Raw genomic sequence first — 18,105 nt, forward strand, 5'->3', positions numbered from 1 at the left:
CCGCTGAGCATTTGCAACTCTCATGGACTCCAGTGGCAGCTGCAGATAACTAACTAGGCATAACTAACTAGGGGAAGCCACATGTTGCAAGGAATGGAAATGAAATTGAGAAATGAAGTCATTCAAAAAAGGAATGTAGGTAGGGACTGGTAGACTTTTTTCCTCCCCTTTTATTCTTCCCTTAGCATTGGAAAATAAATGCAAAGCTGGAGAGAAGAAAGGAGATTCTTTGTTGAAGGAAAAGAAGCGATTGGAAGCTGAACTGGAGACCTTGTCCAGGAAAACGCATGATGCTTCAGGCCAGCTGGTCCTGATTAGCCAGGAGCTACTCAAAAAGGAAAGGTTGGTCTTTTAGAAACTAACTAAAGAGGCTGCAGTGTTATGATCCTTAAGAAGGACCCAGGCATTTGTAACACACTCTCTGTATTTGGCCCTATTCAGAGCATCGCTATTTAACGTACAAAAAAAATATGAGTTGAATGATTGAAACCCAGATTTCAACTTTCCCATCATTAGGATGTTAGGTGCTGGTTTAGTGCATGAGTGGCTGAATTATCAAGAGCACTCAGCTCCTACCACTGTCCCAGGTTTTCAAGACACTGCTCAGTTCCCATTGAGGCACGGAAATAAGAGGCCAAAAAAAAAAAAATCAGCATAATGGATGTTGAGCTCTTTTGAAAATCTGTCTCACCGGTGGAGTCCAGCTGCAAAGGTGAGCTAAGTCCTGATGTGAATTTTCTCAATGTTTGAGGGGGATTTGGACGCAAGGTTCGCGGTTTGGCCCCTTCTCTCAGACCACACCTCGTTAGGTGTCCTCTTTCAAAGCTGAGAGAAGTTGCAACATCACACACACATACCATGCTGTGCCCAAAAGACAAGCGAATAAATGTTCCCCTTTGTGAGGTTCTCCCCATCCCTCCCTCAGGAGCCTGAATGAGCTGCGGGCTTTGCTGCTGGAAGCAAACCGTCACTCGCCCGGGCCAGAGCGAGACCTGAGCCGAGAGGTGCACAAAGCAGAGTGGAGGCTGAAAGAGCAGAAACTCAAAGACGACATCAAAGGCCTGAGAGAAAAGCTGATAGTGCTGGTGAGAGCAAGGCGGACCCATCCTTGCTGGTTGGCATAGGTGTCTGGGAGGGCTTCACCTAGCTCCTGGTCTTCGAGGGGTGAATGTTTGTGCCAGAACAGACAAACATGGGAAGGACTTTTCACTGTCGGGATTCTTTTGGTATCACTGAATTTGCCATAATTTTTTGAATTTTGCTGTCATTCAGCAAATTACACTGGGGCTTCCTTTGGTGTCTTGTGTATGTGAACCCGGTCTAAGAAGTGCTGGATGTCTACAACACCTACTGGGCATGATTCTGGGAGCTGCGGCGCGCCCTCATCTCCGAGAGCAGGGCATGCAGAAAAACATTAGAACCTCAATGTTCCAAACTGCCTGGTGGTTTTTCAAGTGCATTCATATTTGCATGTCCAATTTAAGACATCCCAAATAGGGCCTAAATTTCAGGGGCCGAGCGTTCGGAATTCTCTGAAAATCAGGCCCCTGTGAGGTGTCTCAGATTGGGCACCCAACAATGGAGACACTGGAAATGATGAGTCACTTTTGAACTTTTATCCAGATCGAGGCGTGGTTGCTAATGGAAAGTGCTCTCTGCTGATAGCAAATCCTTGCAAAATTATCCTGCTGGAAAGCAGGCACTGTCATTTTATTGTGAAACGTCAAAATACAGATTATGACAGTGCGGAGCCTATGACCTTCCTTCCCAGCCACATTGCTTTGTTCATAGTACATTGTGTCTTTGACAGAGGAATCGTTTCACACTGTGTATGTCAGCTGGGGCATGGTTTAGCATGCACCTCGTTAGAGTAATCCTAAATGATCTCAGTCCTTCATCAACATTTGCATTCCCCTTTGTTTTTGAGATGTGCCTTACAGCTGTACTTACAGAGAGCTATACATTTATATTCAAGGCAGGAGCCTCATTTCATCCGGATTGCCAACCCCAGATGTAAAAATTAAAAAAATCATGAATCAAGCCCTGGAAAGTCAAGAGTTTATTAAAAAATATATTTTTTTAATTTGCCCTTTTTTCTGAGCCTTTAGGATGCACCTGTGTCGTCTTTTTTTTCATCTCTTCTCTGCAACTGTGATGACTAGGACTGACTTTTTTTTTTTAATGAAAGTTGAGATTCTCATGTAATCACATGCCTCTGGAAGCTGGGGCTTTAAGAAAAATGCCAAATACCATGAGACTCATAATAAAATTGAGAAAGTTGTCTTATTTGAATGATGGAAAATGGCATGCACACTTATAGTGCTGTATAAATAATATAATCTGCATAACTGAGGCCTCACATACCTACACTTATTTTCAAGGGATTGTTTTTTAAAAAAAAAAGTCTTGGCAGTACTTCCTTTCCATCTCAACCAATAGCTGGAGTCATTTTGTTTTCTATATTCATTGTGAGGCATCAGATTTCCTAAAATAAAATAGTAAGAGAAGAGTAGGAAGAAAATACAAAGTTGCTTGTTTCCCCCTGCTGTTTATTTCTTGATGAGGGGATAGAGGAAGATCCCAGTGGACAAGAAGAGCTAATGAGACTTAATGGTTTTTTTCAGATCTAGTTTTGCCTTTGTGTGATTCCTATAGACCGCAGCGACCTCTAGAGGTGGAGACTTAAGTAATAGACTGATCTCAGCTAGCAACAAATCTGAGCAGCTCATTGTTGTATTTAATACTCGGTTCTCTCCAAACTTGCAGTCTGCTCTGATCTATTATTGAAATCAGCATTTGGCACTAGTCACCCTCAAATGTATTCGGCCCCTAGTTTCTATGTGTTTACCAGAGTCTAACCTGCTCCCCTGCTTTTTTTTTTTTTTTTTTTTTTTTTTTAAACCTTTAAATGTCAAGGAAAAAGAGAAATCGGTAGTTGATCAAAGGCGATACTCCCTCATTGATCCTTCGTCAGAGTCTGAGGTTCTCCGGCTGCAACACCGACTGGTCAGCACGGAGGATGTCCTACGGAATGCACTGGAGCAGGGTCAGCAAATGGAGAAACTCATGGAGGCCATGAGGAGTTCTTCGGAGAAAACACAGGTAGTGCACTCCCCGCACCAGAGCAACGAGTTACCTGATCGCTTGCATCACATCAGCAACGTGCCCAGAGCAATGCTCTGATGGGGCCCCACACACCACCAAGGAAAACAAACTGGCAGTGTAGGTAGTGATTCAGTAGGTAGCCCTCTTCCCTCTAACGGAACAAAGCATCACGGTTGCAGCGTTTGCTACAGGTTCTGGTTTTCAGATGAGATCTAAAACCAACTGCATGACTGTGTGTGGATTATTAAAGATCCTCTGGCATGCTTCACAAGAACCGGATGTTAATCCCAGCATCCTGCACCAAATTCCAGTATGGGTAATTACAGTCAACCTTTTTAAATGGTAACTTCACGTGTACAGTATCTCTTCATTTCATATGTGTATAGCATTGATTTCCTTTCTTACCCTGTAAATACGGTGCTGCTGGCTGGTTTTTAGACATCTACTAGGCTTCATACCAGATTTGGCTGCATTCATGGGTATAGAAAGGGAATGTGTGTGTGGGTGTACCTCTACACTTCAGGCAAGGGGTAATTTCCAGCTTGCGTAGACATATCCGTGCTAGCTCTAATTGAGCTAGTGCACTAACAATAGCACCATAGCCATGGCGACATAAGTTTCAGGAGGGGCCAGCGGCCTAAGTGTGTACCTATGGTCTCAGATGGGATTGTACTCAGATGGCTTGACCCTCCTGCTGCGTGCGCTGATGTGTCTATATTGTTAGCACTCCTCAAGGTGGGGATTACACCTCCAAAGTGGAGCCAGGCCCTGTGTGTCTGTATCTTCATGGGAATAACCATTGGGAACAGCCTAATAACTGTTTTCTTTCTAGCAGCGACCCTGGCTGGGTTTTCACTTGGCCTAATGGAGAGTGAGAGAGAGACTAACTTTTTCTCTTCGTTTATATTAATGCCCTGTTCCTGGCTTATAGGCTCAGACTATTTTTCATTGTTTATCTCCTTTAAAATGATACATGAAAAGTGAAAAATATGGTTTTATGTCATCCTTCTTCGTTCTTGTCAGAATTCACTTTCCCTGCCACCCCTCAACACACACTTCTTCAGTTTCAAGTACTTCAATAGAGATCCATCTGGGAAAGGTTTTTCCGTCTCTCTTGCTAGTTCCCTCGGAAGTCTTGGACTGTACCTGACTCGGGGGGTTGGTCAGATGCCAAACGGGTCCGTGTCTCAAACACCTGCTGCAGAATCCTTCTGATTTCCTCCAGTACTTCCTTTGCCTCCCCTGGGCAGTTTAGAACTGCTTCCAGCATCTCTCCTGCATCCTGTGCTGTGAAAGCGGAGGTTGAGAATAGATTTAATTTATCTTGGCATGCTCAACCTTTTCTGTCATTTACCCTTAGTGTTTCTGAGATCCAACCAATTGTCCCTGGGAGCTGCTTCTGTGGAAAGGCCCTGTTATTTACATTAAGCTCTGTCATTCTCTATCTTTTGCTTTTTGGACCGCATTTTCTCTGAACTCGAGTCTACAATCAGTTTACATCTCTTAGGGACCTGGTGTTTTTACACCTTACATGTGTTCTTTTGATTGAATGTTTCCTCATCTACCTTGTCCTAAAAATGTTCATCTCCTACAGCAAGTGCATGCTGCTAATAATGCACATTCGGAAGGATATTTAATACTGCATGATATGACCAAACCATTACTCACAGAGGCTAGGGCTGTGGTTATTTTTTCCTCTGCCATGCTGTGCTGTTACAGGTCCTGGTACTTTATGGCAGGCAATATGGACCAATGGATATCCTGCTTCTCTCCCCAAGTGCAGAACGCCACAAAGTCTGCTGCAGGGGAGGGATAGCTCAGTGGTTTGAGCATTGGCCTGCTAAACCCAAGGTTGTGAGTTCAATCCTTGAGGGGGCCATTTAGGGAACTGGGATTTAAAAAAACCCAACAAAACAAAACTCTGGATTTGTCCTGCTTTGAGCAGGCGGTTGGACTAGATGATCTCCTGAGGTCCCTTCCAATCCTGATATTCTGTGAACACTTAGTTATCCAATCAGAGACCCAGGTGCCATTGTAGTAGGTGCTGTACAAATACACAATAAAAGGATGGCACCTGCCCTGAAGATGAGACAAGTCTAAGACAAGAATGCCTGGTTTGGCATAGATGATTCCTCTGCACACAGAAGAGTGGGGAAAGCAGCCACCTGTCTTGTGTGAAATAGAGCTGTGTATTTTTCATTCCGTATCACACACCACAGCTGTAACGTTGTTGTAGTCCAAGCCATAATGCAATCCTGCCAGTGTCTCCAGAGTTATTTTAGCTTCTGTTGTAATCGCCATGTCTTAAACTAAAATGTGTCATGATGGCTACAATACCCAGGAGTGTGGTGGCTATTGTCCCCCTTGGAAGGAATGCTAAACCCCGTCGGTGCTAAGAGATCTTCCCTTTCACTTCTCTTTCTCCAGAAATGGTCCAGAAATTGTATTTATTTCTATTTTTCCTCAAAGGAGGGAATATCTCTGCAATTCCTGCCTGTTGGCACAGGGAAATCTTTCTCTTTCTTTTTCATAGAATATTTTTTACTTTCCTCCGTGTTATTTATTGGTATTACAATAGCACTTGGAAGCCCCCTCAGTGTGCCGGCTAGTGTGTACACACCCACGGAAAGAGTCACAGCCAGTGCTGTGTACACACACACTCACAGTTACAGTCACAGCCAGTGCTGTGTGTATGTGTACACACACACACACACACGGAAAGAGTCACAGCCAGTGCTGTGTACACACACACTCACAGTTAGTCACAGCCAATGCTGTGTGTACGTACACACACACACACACACACACACACACACACACACACGGAAAGAGTCACAGCCAGTGTTGTGTACACACGCACACGGGATTCCCTTACCCCTGGAACTAACCAGCTAAATATACAGCACAAAGGGTGGTAGAAAGGAAATATCATCCCCAATATAGATAAATGAGGCACAAAGAGACTAAGGGACAGATTTTTAAAGGTATTTACAAATACCTGTGCTCAGCATTGCAATGTCTAACTGATTTAGGAGCCTAAATCTCTTTTTCAAAAGGGATGATGGCACTGAAGGGCCAAAATCCCATTGACATAGATGGTCAGTTAGATTCCTTAGTGCCTAAATCCCTTTTTAAATGAGTTTTAAGCTCCTTAATCTGATGTTGATGCACACAGTGTTGCAACAATGCCTAAATAGATTTAAAACCCTGGGCCTAAATAGCTCGTTCCGGGTCACACAGCGAGTGTGCGGTGGGGTCAGGACTGAACCCCCATCTCCGGAGTGTCAGTGCAGTGACTGAACCGCAGACCAGCCTTTTTCTCTGACAGGAGAGGGACGTCCAGGGGAACTTGCTTAAACAAGGGTTTAAGAATAAGGCCAAGGACTTTGAGCCCTTAAATGGAGACCAGTGGGCAATGGGATTGACTGAAACAATCTTGGACTCTGGTTGTGCTTGGCTAGATACTGAGTTTCAGTGTAAGCCCATTCCACTCCGCTCTCTCCCTGACCTACAGAAACAATCATCCGTAAGACGACAGTAGCCGTTTCAGGGGGACCCAGCTTGCCCCTTGTCTCTCAGCTGCAAGGCCTTCACTTTGCAACACTCTAAAGTAGGAAATTGCTCATTACCACAAGATGCTGCTGCTTTCCCTTTGCAGGCTTATCAGCCAACATGCTCTGGATTTCCCTGACGTGCATGGCTGGCTTTGCTATTAGACAAGGAGCTGCGGTGTAATAGCACTGTCTCCATCTTGTTGTCAAATAACTGGCACTTTACTGTTGCCGTACCAAGACTATGGCTAGGTATTAGCCTGTAATAAAACAAAAACTCCACATACTGCATGTCTTCGGAGACCCTGATCTCATAGCTTTACAGGAAATGACAAGGATTTGGCACTCAAGCTTCTTCTCAAAGAATTTGTAATAATTGCTCTGGGAGATTTTATTTAGTTTCTAGCAAATTACATTCCAGCTTATTCATTCCCAGCGACCTTGTACTCAGCAAAGTTCAAGCCTTTAATTTGTAGTGTTGGATGCGGCTGCCACTCAAGGCACAGGCTGCATGTCTTCTGCAGGGACTGGGGAATTTACTGTATTGCAGAAAATTGGAGTGCCATGTAAACCTGGGATGAAATAACCTGGGACATTACTCAAGGGTGATTGATTGTCATGCGAGAAGCAATACCCAGTACAGTTAGGAATGATCACTGGTCAAACAGGTTGCTTTTAAAGGCTCAACCTCAATTTCTAAGATCTAAGCTTCCAAAACTCAGCCTAGCCTTTCTTCTCTCTAGCTGTGTCTGCCCGCCCTAGCTTAGTAGCCCTGAGTCACTACTGGTTGTAGCAAGAGGGGAGGCTGTAGTGTAGACAGAGTTCAAGGGTAGATGCAATGATAGTACCTGGAAAGATATAATGGAGCAAATAATAAAGCAATCAAGTTGCAAACATCTAGAAGATAGTAAGGTGATAAGTAACAGTCAGCGTGGATTTGTCAAGAGCAAATCGTGTCAAACCAACCTGATAGCTTTCTTTGACAGGTAACAAGCCTTGTGGATAGGAGGAAGTGGTAGATGTGGTATATCTTGACATTAGTAAAGCTTCTGATATTGTCTCACATGACCTTCTCATAACAAACTAGGAAAATGTAACCTAGATGGAGCTACTATAAGGTGGGTGCATAACTGGTTGGAAAACCATTCCCAGAGAGTAGTTATCAGTGGTTCACAGTCATGCTGGAAGAGGATAATGAGTAGGGTCCCACAGGCAGGGCCGGTTCTAGCCATTTCGCCGCCCCAAGCACAGCGGCACGCCGCGGGGGGTGCTCTGCCGTTTGCTGGTCCCGCGGCTCTGGTGGACCTCCCACAGGCGTCCCTGCGGCGGGTCCGCTGGTCCTGCAGCTCTGGGTGGACCTCCCGCAGGCGTACCTGCGGATGCTCCATCGGAGCCGCGGGACCAGCGGACCCGCTGCAGGGACGCCTGCGGGAGGTCCACCAGAGCCGCAGGACCAGCGGACCCGCCGCAGGGACGCCTGCGGGAGGTCCACCAGAGCCGCAGGACCAGCGGACCCGCCGCAGGGACGCCTGCGGGAGGTCCACCAGAGCCGCCTGCCGCCCTCCCAGCAACCGGCAGAGTGCCTCCCGCGGCATGCTGCCCCAAGCACGCACTTGGCGCGCTGGGGCCTGGAGCCGGCGCTGCCCGCAGGGATCAGTTCTGGGCCTGCTACTGTTCAATATCTTCATCAATTATTTAGATAATGGCATAGAGAGTGCACTTATAAAGTTTGCGGACAATACCAAGCTGGGAGGGGTTGCAAGTGTCTTGGAGGATAGGATTATAATTCAAAATGATCTGGATAAACTGGAGAAATGGTCTGAAGTAAACAGGATGAAATTCAGTAAGGACAAATGCAAAGTATTGCACTGAGGCAGGAACAATCAGTTGCACACGTACAAAATGGGAAATGGCTGTCTAGGAAGGAGCACTGCGGAAAGGAATCTGGGGGTTATAGTGGATCACAAGCTAAATATGAGTCAACAGCGTAACACTGTTGCAGAAAAAGTGAACATCATTCTGGGATGTATTAGCCGGAGCGTTGTAAGCAAGACATGAGAAGTAATTCTTCTGCTCTACTCTGCGCTGATTAAGCCTCAAGTGGTGTATTGCGTCCAGGTCTGGGCATCACATTTTCAGGAAAGATGTGGACAAATTGGAGAAAGTCCAAAGAAGAGTAACAAAAATGATTAAAAATCTAGAAAACATGATGTATGAGGGAAGATTGAAAAAACTGGGTTTGTTTAGTCTGGAAAAGAGAAGACTGAGAGGGAACATAACAGTTTTCAAGTACATAAAAAATGGTTACAAGGAGGAGGGAGAAAAAATGTTGTTCTTAACCTCTGGGAATAGGCCATGAAGCAATGGGCTTAAACTGCAGCAAGGGCAGTTTAGGTTGGACATTAGGAAAAACTTCCTAACTATCAGAATGGTTAAGCACTGGAATAAATTGCCTAGGGAGGTTGTGGAATCTCCGCCACTGGAGATTTTTAAGAGCAGGTTAGACAAACACCTGTCAGGGATGGTCTAGATAATACTAGTCCTGCCATGAGTGCAGGGGCCTGGACTAGATGTCCTCTCATGGTCCCTTCCAGTCCTATTATTCTATGATAGTTAAAGCTCCAGAGCCCTGTCTCCACTATAACATCCACCCGTGCTGCCATCAGCAATGCATTGGTGGTGGATTCACAGCTATCAATCTTGTCAGTGTAGAAAGGACTCTGAGTGAAAGCTGACATGCCATAGTCATACTCTTCAGGCTGCTCCCAGCCCTCGGCTCATGCTGGTTATATTGTACTTGCAAAGGATGAGGACACTGTTGTCACTGCTAGAGAGCCACGATCAACATTGAACTCGGTTGTGTTTTTAAAGGTAGAAACAAAAGCCTATTCCGCCTGGCTGACTCATCTCTAGAGATGTTCGGCACTAACTGGTGAATCCGCCCTGTTTCTGTCGTGCCTGGTATCCCGAAGAACTCAAATCACTTTGCAGATTAGCAAATCCAACAGCGTGAGGCAATGCTACCCAGGAGCTGAGTGCAAAGAATGGGACCTTGCCCAGTTGAAACTACAGGGGAAAATTCCATTGCTAGGAAGAATGCAGGCCTCCCCCCCCCGCCGCATCCACCCAGGGAATTGGCCAGATGCAGAGGTTAAGAATTCCTTGCCAAGAGCACCATGGGAGCTTTAAATTCTAATTTCCCAGCATGCAGCAGTTAATATCAAATCTGTTTGAAGGGGAGTTAGTTTAGTTTGTCAAAGCTTCTGGGGAGTTTGATGCTTTTTACCAGAGCCCATTTTTAACCAAGTCTCATCTGTTCTGTTACAGACTCTTGGAAACTCGGGATCTGCTAATGGGATCCATCAGCAGGATAAATCCCACAAGCAGGAGGTGGGTTATACAATGCTGAGCTATTTGAATAACAAAACGCCCATGCAGAACTTCTTCTGTGGGGTCTCACTGTGCCAGTGGCACATCTCATGCTGAGCTCATCCCTTGGAGTGTGGCTCTGATCAGGACGTTCCACAGCAAGAACAATGGGCTTTGCATAGCTCTCATTCTGGAGTGCAGTAGAACCAATTCCCCACAGCTGGGACTGGCCTGAAACTGAAAGTACAGACTTCAGCCATTGCTGGAGGCTTTGAAAATCTCTGGGTCCTAGAGTTTCTAGTTTAAAAAAAAAAGAAAAGAAAAGAAAAAGCATGCAAAGAAATTGGTAATGTGCACACTGTGATGCCTTGGACTATTGACCTGGTGCAGCTGAGAAGTTTCATATGCATCTTCCATATTGGACAGTTCTCCCAGATCAGCCCTCGTATGTCTCTCTTCCCGTGTCAGCACAAGTTAGAACCTTCCTTAGTTCAGCAGATCTCTGTGTATTTCACAGTATAGACCATTATGGGGGAGGCTTACTTTTATGCTCTCTCAGGTTCTCAGAGCCTAGGGAGAAGGTCCATGGTCTCAGAATTTTGTCTCCTCACTGGTAGCATGGGTCAGATTGATTAAGTACCTGGTACCTTGCAGTGGCATGGCCATTTCCTCATGGTTGCAGATTGTCCTTGTCTGCAGAAAAATGACCATCCTCCCCTCTTCGGACTCCTTCTTCTGAAGCATTAGGGATGGCCAGGGCTGGAGATGGGACATTGGACAGGGAGGGCCAGAGCTCTGAGATGGCACCTAGCATTTTCTCTGTCAGATGCTTGACTGGCTGGTTCTTGCTCACACGCTCAGGGTCTAGGCATTTGCGATGTGGTGGGGGTCCAGAAGGAATTTCCCCCCTGGTCAAATTGGCCTTGGGAGGGAGGTCAGTTTCGCCATCCTCTGCGGTGTGTGAGTGCAGGTCACTTGCCAGGGTTATCTGGGTTTTTCTTGCTTAAGTATTTCCCTGTCTTTGCAGTGGCCTTGTGCCTTGGTGCACCTTGGTCCCCACTGTTCTCTGCTGGTGACACATAATGGTCAAGTCTCCTGTGGGCTGTAATACTTTGGTCTAATTTCAATTGTTGGGTTTAGTGTGCGGGTGCTAGGTGGTGTTGGTGGCCTGTGATGGTGGACAGGAGGTTAGACTAGATGATCTGGCAGTCCTTTAACTGTGTGGCCCTATGAAGTTTTCTGGCTTCCTTGGATAAATAGCTAGAGAGTCTGGTAACCTAGATCTAGCTTGATCACATATTCGTTGCCAAGTCTCCTGTTTTCCTAACACAGTCTTATTTCTTCCAGGAGAAGCACTGATAGAGAAGAAGAGGTGGAGAGAATCATTTCATGCCAGTATCTACTTCTGCGCACCAACAGGAAAAGGATGCACCTCCTAAAGACTAGCGACAGTATTTTAACTTTAAAAACAGGACTGTTTATAATGTACTAACTGACCTAAGTAGGACAATCCCCTGGTTCGTATTTTCCAAGACGAGCATCATTCCAGAAGGAGCGGTATGGCAACCTACCTGTGTAAAGATCCTTTTGTTTTGCTTTCTTATCCGTATCGGTATTGACTGTGGAATTTGTATCGGCCGAGTGAACAGTCTCCATTCATCCCACCTGAACAATGTGGTCTGGTTGAGAGCTGATGGTGGCTGAAACTTCATCAGTGATTCCTAGACCCCTAGAGGAAATGTAAAAGGGTTTGCCTGAGGCACCAGAAAATTCCTAAGTATGTTCCCAAAGGCTGCACTCTCCACGCCAGGTAATCCCTGTCCCTCTCTCCCCACCCACCCACTCACATAGTATGAAGAACTAAAGAAATGAGTCAGATCTACTAGGCTAGCTGTGCTCAAGCCAGTAAGAATGGATCATAGAAGAGCTGTTGGGACAGTCCTCCCCCTTCCCTGCATAGAAGACCTCTCAGCTGTAGACCATGGAAACTCCCCTTAGTACTGTATGATAGCACAGGTGGTACCTCACCTGATTTCAGGTGATATAATTTATTTCAGCTGTTTGTGCATCAGTGTTTACTCTGAGTTGATGAAGGGGAGAGAGCCTCTGGTGGGGGTGAGTACAGGTCTCCTTAGCCTCTCTCCTCTGAGAGATCTCTTAGTAGGACCGGCTGTGCCGGGGCCCAGAGCCAGGGCCCATGGGTGTGTTGTGGCATGCGGTAGCTCTGCAGGCCTGTACACAGCAAAGCTTTAGAGGTAGCTGGCTAGAACCTTTGTATGCCTTTTGTGAGGGTCTGGGTAGAAAACCCACACACAGGATGTAGTCGCATCGGACAGACGCTGCTAGGCTCTGATTCCCTCTCCACTGCTATCCACAGAATTGTAATCACTAGCTGGAAGAGTTGGGCTACCTTGCATTAGGCTGCTTTGGGGTTGCCCCTACCAGTCTCAGTTGTCTTTGGCTCTTCAGTACAATATCCCAATAAGTGGGAGTTCAGGGGTGCAGGTTTGGGCCCCAAAACAACACTGAGGGTCATATTTTTAAAACAGGAGCTCCAAACCATGTGTACAGAAATCCAGGCACAACTGAGCACCCAGATTTGCACAAAGAACTGTTGCCATTGTGGGTGCAGAGAGCCAGTTAGGCACCTCTGTATCCATCTGCAATAACTGTCCATGCAGGAGAAGGAACCCCATTGCATGTGTGTATTTGCACATGGACCGGTCCCTATTCCAAGGGCTGTATTCTAGTCTCAGTCTTTGCACTAAACTCCCATTGGCCTGAATGGGATGATACTTTGGTGGAGTGAGAGTGGAATATGGTCCTGAGTGTCTGAGACAAACCCCTTGCTCTGAAAAGGAGCATCCACCTTTTGATACCCTGGGACCAGAGGGAGCAGCATCAGATTCTTAGACTCCATTCAAATCCCTGATGGGGATGGGGCAGTTTCCCAAGGGGGACATTAGTACCTGGAAGGAGGGGCAGGGCTTGGATTGACATATTGCAGCACCAGTGAAATGACTAACATTTAATGGCAATCCCCTGGTTCTGGGGGACACGAGGCTCGTCATGAAAACAAACGACTGTTCTTGATGCTGTTTGATCCTTTCCCCCTCCTTCCTCTGAGGGAATTAATTGCAGAATCCCTTTTTGGAGGTATACAAATCAAACTGTTTCCTATTTCTCTGGAAATACAGCATTTTGGCCATATTTACCGTAACGCAGCCAAAGGACGTTAGGGTGTGAACAGTTCGGTCTCTTCTCTGGGCGTCCCTGTGCCTCTCTGAAATGCCTAGATCAGGTCCATCTCTCTGCTCCACTCTCCAGCTCTCCGCTGCACATCCTGGGCTAGAACTCCCGTGGCCGTGGACAAGAGCTCCCAGGACATGGCACAGGCATTTGACTTCCTGTGAAGCAGAACCATTGCACATGAGCTGGGAATCTGGCCCTTTGTTTTCCTGTATGATTTTTCTTCAGCCGCTTTTGGCTACTCGGAAATTCTTCAGCCGCACGGAGTCTGGGGCAGCTCGAGGCAAACTGGGAAAGAGCTTTGCCCCACCCCTCCAAGTCTCCTGCACTAGGGAAGCCGCTAAGCCCTTTTCACCTGCTGGGGATGGTGGAGACCGGATCTGTTTCAATGGCTGAGATAAGGAGGTGGGTTCAGGAAAGCGAAGCATGTTGGGAGAAGAAGCCTAAATTTGGCTAATGAGTTCAGAGGGTTAATGGTAGTTCAGGTGGGACAGGTCCTGCTGTGTGGAACCAGACCCCTCTACCTGCATAGAAGAATAAAGCAAAGCACTAATCATTGCCTCAGGCTTGGATTTTCAAAGAGCCTAAGGGACTTAGGAGCCAAAAGCCCATTGATAGACAATGGGACTTGTCACCTGACTCCCCTAGTCTCCTTTGAAAATCCCAGCACAAGTGTGTAAAATGTAATAACCAAGCAAAACGCATGATCAGCAGGAGGTACCGTTTTGATCATTTGGGGGTGGTATTTTCAAAAGTGCCCAGCATTGGCTGCCTGACTCTGCTCCTGCTGAAATTAATGGTCAGATGCCCACTGACATCAATGGGAGCGTTTGGCGCAATACCACGGGCTTCAGAAAATGCCTTCCAGGGCTTAGGGAAGGCAGCACCCATGTGAGTGCACAGGAGTTCATGGGACTTACCAAGTGGGATTGGGGGGGTCGATTTTGTAATCAATCTATATTTATTTTCTGTCTAGTTTACAAGTGACAAGCCCTCGTTATTTAAAGAGGATTAAATAGCAACTTTCTGCGTCGCTTTGCAATCCTCCTGCTTCCCTGGGTTCAAACAGGAGCTGCCCGCTGGGAGGTGTGCTCTATGGGCTGGGCTGAATGGGGCAAAGCTCTGAAGCGAGTGGCACTGCCCTGATTGAAACCAGAGGAGAATTTGACCTATCAAGATGTACCAAGCCAGTGCACCTGAACCCATTCAGTGACAGGGAGAAGGTAGAAGAGAGCCTGTTTTGTAAGATGGCTTCGACTGTCTTCTCAGGATCTAATGCTCGCTAGGATGTAACTGAGGGCATAGTCCTTAAGGGGAGAGTAGCCTTCCAAGGAAAGGCCTGGATGGCCTTACCACAGCAATGGGTTGCACTGAATCATACGCTGTCCCACAGGCTCTGAGTTTGCCCTTTTGGAAAGAGATCTCTGCACAGAGAGCAACAGCGTGGGGCAAACCCATTCTGGGACACACCAGTGCAGCCCCAAGCTCTGCCCCTGTGCACCCAGCCATATAGGCTCAGCACCCCATTTCCAGCTTGCCCTGCTGGCGGGAGAGTTACAACAGAAACAGATGCCTCTGCTCAGGAGAGTCCAGCCAGGAGCTGCATGGCTCAGGAATGCAGATCACACAGGGTGTGTTTCCTCCCTGTGCGGCAGGGCCAGCGCGAGGCCTGTGTTCTGCTGAAGTCCTGCAGAAATGAAACAGGCACCAGAGACAGCGGTGAGGGATTTCCCTAGTGCACACAGCTCATGCTGGCCCTCTGCTCAGGTGCCAGCTGCACCCATAGATGTTAAGAGACCAAATGAGAACGAAACACAGAAAGTGACAAGTCAGAGGGTTCCCTTCCACCACATTTATTTATAAGCTGCTCGCGACTTTTGCCCAGACACAGTGGTACATAAAGTACTCTGCAACATTTTGTGTAACCAGCATCATCAGTATTTTTTTTGCAGGGAGTGGGGGGAGTCATCAAAGGGAAGTTATACAGCCAACTCCCATTGGCAGTCAGTAGCTCCCATCTGAAAATCTCTCCCGTCAACGTTAATCCCAGAGATCTTGTTCAGAGCTTCAAATCTGAAGTAAGATAGGGGGCAGCTTTCTCCCCCATGACCCCCACCGTTGTCTCCGTTGGGTGTTCCATGCTGGTGTGTCACTCAGGGCTGTGTGCAGAATATGCCTCCGGGATCAAGAACTGCAGTGTGGGTGAGAGGGGAGAATTTTTCCTCTTCAGTCAAGGGGTCTTGCCTGAGAGCTAGTTACCTGGAAAAGCAGTGCTGAGCTGTCTGGTCCACCCATGCGCCCTTCCCATTCAAAGAGCAATTACAGGCCTGCACAGTGGTTGAATATGTGGGAATTATGAGTCCACGCTGTGGAAAATTGGACTTTGTATCCATTGTATTAGTTCAGTGGCTGGAAGAGCTTTTTGTTTTGTTTTCCCACTGAAGGCTGAAAAATCATCTGAAGAATAAAGTCTCCATGCCAGCTGGAGAGGCTCTTGAAGATTCAGATTAGTAACCTTTTCCCCGCATCCTAGCTAAAGAGAAATCTTACAAGCATTTGGATGGCAGTACAGGCTTTATCCTTTTCAGAGTTCAGAAAAGTGAAGTGGAGAGACAGTCCCATGCTAACACCCTTACCCAGTCATGGGTCTGAAATTTTTAGTCAAGACATACCAGCTACTGCCCCATCCCCTCCTCTGATCAGTTCCTTTGACTGTCAGTGGATATGCATGACAGTTTCATGAAAAGAAACAAAAAGCTGCAAATGAAACCTTCACAAGATTCCAATACCCCGCTGTTACAGCAGCTTTTAGCAGTTCACCACTATCTTGTAGGGAATTATTAATCCACTAACATCTATAGGCCTCCATGCAAGTTACCAGAATAAAGGCGATAGTAGATGTATAAATGGACGATAACGTTTTACCCGCACAGTATGTATTACAATTTTGTAGCTTAGTCATATTTTTGGCTATCGAATTTTGTGAGTAAGATAAAAAAAAATGGTTTGACTGCTAATGTTTATTTTATTTGATTCTTTTCCCTCCCCTTCCTATGTACAAACGCTGTACAAATCTGAGTCCATTGAGTGTAACTACAACCAATGTCTATTAATGTACCACAGACCCCGATAGTGGCTTGCTGAAGTGTGGTGAGCTGATACTAAAACAATAAAACTTGTGGCTGAAGTCAGGCCCGCCTGCCTCTTCCATCCCAGGGAGCGCAGGCCCGGATGGTGCATGCCTGCTGGCGAACTGGCGGTCGGAATGTTAAAAAGATTCTTCCCGACTGACCAGACAAACATCGGGGAAGGGATCACGCACAGGGATCACAGGGCACCTTGGACCGAATTCAGGCCTGGTGTGAGTGATCTGTGTATCCTTCTATGGGGCTGGATATTGCTAGACTTTATCGAATGGGCTTTGTGCCCCCACTTCTGCTCCCATTGACATCAATAGTGAAGCTCCCCCTGGCTTCAATGGGAGCAGAAGTGAATCCTGTGTCAGACTAACAGACATACTGCAAGAAGGCCAGACTTCAGCTTGGGCATTGCCCAAGCTGGATTGCCCCGGCATATGTCCTCAAGAAGAGCATGACTGGTGATCTCAGTCCAGTTTCTGGTGTTGCAGACCTCCAACTGGCCCCAGCCACTAGCTGGCAGGCTCAGCTGAGAAGCTGAACTCTCCTCTGCCCCTTAGAGGTCGAGGTTCGAACACAGTGGGGTGTGGGGGGTGCTGCCCTGCTCTGTGCACAGAGGCCTTTGGTTACCAGAGCTGTCAATTCAGCACCTTGCCCAAGCACTCACTTCACTTTGAATTCTTCAGGGGTCTTAAAATATGCATGAGGAGGGTGGGGAATGAATTGCAACCACCACCTGTCAGCAATCTGGCATCGCTTCTTATGAAAATTAGCCTTAATGGGTGTCAAGGAGCTGATTTACACTGGGTCTTTGTGGATGCTAATGTTCATGTTAATATATGTTTAATCAAATGCCTATATGGGAGCTAAGTGTAGGAATAAACGCATTGTGATTGCTACGGAGCAGGAGCTGTAATTCAGTCAGGGATGCAAATGTAAAGTTACATCGAAAGGAGCATGGGAAGGAACCTCAGATGGAAAAACTAGGACGAAAATGCTCAGCTCTTCGTTGGAAATGCTAGAAAAGACTGGGTGGATTTGGAGGAGCAGAGAGAGATCTCATTTTCAGGAGGACAGAGTGTCAAGAGGATTGTTGCTGTTTTCCAGGCAATGGTACCCGATTTGCTCACTTTACTTCTGTCCTTAGCCCACCTCCTCCAAGGGCGTTAGGTGCCTACATACTTTTGAGGATTTGGGCCGGAGTGACTTTGCTGTGGGGTAGGGAGTAAAGTCCCAGTTAATAATCAGTTTAATGGGTCACTGAAGCTCTTCTTCGTTATATTCCTGTAGCGCCTAGCGGCCCCAAGCAAGACTGGGATCCCATTGTGCTAGGAGCTGCGCACACATCTAGATGAGGCAGACAAAAGTGAGAGGAAACAGGTACATGGGGACAATGTATCTCAGCAGAGCTGGGAGTGGAACCCAGGTACCCTGAGTTCACATCTAATGTTCTGCGACTGGGCCACAAGCCCAGCTCACATGGCCAGCTGTGAGAGGGGGACACACGTGCTACAGAACAGGGGGAGGCACCTAACCACCTTGCTCCCCCGGGTCTGCACTTCTGAACAGGGCCCTGGCAGCACCCGCAGCGCAGACTCCCCAAAGAGGGTCTGCGGAAGTCCAGGAGCCATCTCCCCAGGCCGGGAAGGCGCACTGCATCTTTGGAAAAGGCCAAACCAACAGGCCTCAGCACG

General features: G+C 47.0%; 1 protein-coding gene across 4 annotated transcripts in view; it reads left to right on the plus strand.

Moving 5' to 3' along the window:
• CLIP2 (CAP-Gly domain containing linker protein 2) overlaps positions 1–12,498 on the plus strand; it is a 156,791-nt gene extending 144,293 nt beyond the window's left edge. For all 4 annotated transcript variants that reach the window (XM_050929439.1, XM_050929438.1, XM_050929437.1 and 1 more), the window contains 5 exons: positions 186–342; positions 926–1,085; positions 2,917–3,102; positions 9,984–10,046; positions 11,373–12,498. In XM_050929439.1, coding sequence (XP_050785396.1) covers positions 186–342; positions 926–1,085; positions 2,917–3,102; positions 9,984–10,046; positions 11,373–11,384 — 578 coding nt within the window. In that variant the 3' untranslated portion in view covers positions 11,385–12,498. The remainder of the gene's footprint in view (positions 1–185; positions 343–925; positions 1,086–2,916; positions 3,103–9,983; positions 10,047–11,372) is intronic.
• The last annotated feature ends 5,607 nt before the right edge of the window (positions 12,499–18,105 follow it).

Source organism: Gopherus flavomarginatus, chromosome 19, assembly GCF_025201925.1.
Source record: "Gopherus flavomarginatus isolate rGopFla2 chromosome 19, rGopFla2.mat.asm, whole genome shotgun sequence".
Taxonomy (NCBI): Eukaryota; Metazoa; Chordata; order Testudines; family Testudinidae; genus Gopherus; species Gopherus flavomarginatus.